The sequence below is a fragment of the Myotis brandtii genome, unplaced genomic scaffold (assembly GCF_000412655.1).
Source record: "Myotis brandtii unplaced genomic scaffold, ASM41265v1 scaffold79, whole genome shotgun sequence".
In the NCBI taxonomy this organism is placed as follows: Eukaryota; Metazoa; Chordata; class Mammalia; order Chiroptera; family Vespertilionidae; genus Myotis; species Myotis brandtii.
The window spans coordinates 5855517-5857740 of NW_005371173.1; the positions used below are offsets into that span (position 1 = coordinate 5855517).

The 2224-nt window shown below is 39.6% G+C and overlaps 1 protein-coding gene across 2 annotated transcripts in view; it reads left to right on the forward strand.

Moving 5' to 3' along the window:
- MRPL44 (mitochondrial ribosomal protein L44) overlaps positions 1-2224 on the forward strand; it is a 6898-nt gene that overhangs the window by 1178 nt on the left and 3496 nt on the right. Inside the window, exons 1-2 of one of the 2 annotated variants that reach the window (XM_005883493.2) lie at positions 28-370; positions 1508-1976. In XM_005883493.2, coding sequence (XP_005883555.2) covers positions 348-370; positions 1508-1976 — 492 coding nt within the window. In that variant the 5' untranslated portion in view covers positions 28-347. Of the gene's footprint in view, positions 1-27; positions 371-1507; positions 1977-2224 lie in introns of those variants that run through there. The other variant, XM_014531151.1, reaches the window with a different exon arrangement.

Consider the following 2224-nt stretch of genomic DNA (forward strand, 5'->3'; position numbering starts at 1 on the left):
AACTCCCCGTTAGACGCAGGGCGCGAGCTGTGGGCCGTGAGTCGGCGGAGGGCGACCTTCCTGTGGCCTCGGGTGTGGGGCCCCTGCTTTGTAATGTCTGAGGTGTCAGTGGGTGCGGACAAGAGGGGAGACAACACTCCACAGCGATGCGATTCAGAGGAAGAAAAAAATTCAGTGTATTCCACCACAGCCCACTGTCCAGCGTAAAAGAGAAGCATTCTAGCTTTAGGTTTTTGCCCTCATTACTCTTGCTCCGGAACTAGAAGGTCCGCGGAAAGGGACGTAGATCTCATAGGTCCAAATCAGATCCGACTACACACACATTCTGCATCTTTTTCTCTTTAATCATGTGTCTGACGTCGTCGTGCCAGTACAAATAGGTGCACTTCACTCTTTTATGGCTCCATTTATGTGTATTTAAGGTCCATGTTATTGCTGTTACAACCGACGTAACAAATGAATAGCTTTGAACTATTACTCCTTTGAGGATTTAATATGGAATTTTGATAGCTACTTCAATATTGTCCTTCCCTTCCCCCCAAAATACTTAATCCAGTCTATATGCCTACCAGTAGGAATATACATGTTCATATTCCTATACTCTTTGGACACAAATTGTAAGTTCTTTTTCTAATAGGCAAAAAAAAAATAGCATTTATTTTAAACTCACATTTCTTTGTTATGTAGTTATCTTAGGCTTTTATAGTTGGAAGAAACTTACGGGTTATATATCCATTTTATTATTTCTAACCCAGGTCTGTATATTTTGCTGCCCTCTTTTATTTAAAAGTTTTATTTTGGGTGCGTTGTCTTTAAAAAAATATCTTTTAGTCATTCTTGGGTATGGACTTTTAACCTACTTATAATGGTACTACACTACTTAATTGCTAATTTAAATGAATGTTTTCAAAACTTAATGAAATATAAGACAAATACAAGGTACTTATTGTTTATGGCTTGAATATGTGAAATTATAATTTGTACTTCACACCTAGACGTTAAGTATAGTTCTATGGTTAGAGCACGTTAATGTAGCAGTTGGCTCAAAGGGAAAATTAATCCAGCAGTGTAGCTAGCAAAGAACAAGTAATCATCTGGCTTGAATTTTAACTTTTAGGAAATCAAAGTCTGGCATTAAAAATGAAAATCTTTTTTTTTTAAATATATTTTATTGATTTTTTACAGAGAGGACGGGAGAGGGATAGAGCGTTAGAAACATCAATAAGAGAGAAATACCGATCAGCTGCCTCCTGCACATCCCCTAATGGGGATGTGCCCCAAACCAAGGTACATGCCCTTGACCGGAATCGAACCTGGGAACCTTTCAGTCCGCAGGCTGACGCTCTAGCCACTGAGCTAAACCGGTTAGGGCAAAAAAATGAAAATCTTTTAAAATTTCTTTTATAAGTAACAAAATTGCAACACAATGAAAAATTTTTGCACGATAGCAATATCTTGTCCCTTTCTTTACCATGTGTTACTACTGTCTTCTGTTTTACATTTTCAGTTCAGAGAAGCCCAACTGGGATTACCATGCTGAAATACAGGCATTTGGACATCGGTTACAGGAAACCTTTTCCTTAGATCTTCTCAAAACTGCATTTGTTAATAGCTGCTATATTAAAAGTGAGGAGGCCAAACGCCAGAAACTTGGAGTAGAAAAAGAAGCTGTTCTTCTGAATATTAAAGATAATCAAGAACTATTTGAACAGGGGTCATCTTTCTCAAAAGCTTGCCTCACACAGTTTCTTGAGGACGCATTCCCAGACTTGCCCACTGAAGGTGTTCAAAGTCTTGTTGACTTTCTCACTGGTGAGGAAGTCGTGTGTCACGTGGCTAGAAACCTGGCTGTGGAGCAGTTAACGCTGAGTGCAGAATTTCCAGTGCCCCCGACTGTATTACAGCAGACTTTCTTTGCCGTAATTGGAGCCCTGCTACAGAGCAGCGGACCTGGGAGGACTGCACTTTTCATCAGGGTAGGTCATTACTAATTGCACATACTGGGACATACCTGAGATAGACAGAAAGAAAAATTTCTTTTTAAAAAAAATATGTCTTTAAAATATATATATATTTTATTAATTTCAGAGAGGACCAGAGAGAGAGAAAGAGAAACATCAATGATGAGAGAGAGATTACTGATGGCAAATAGTGAATAACCATGTATCTATACCGGCCGTGGGCAAACTACGGCCCGCGGGCCGGATCCGGCCCATTTGAAATG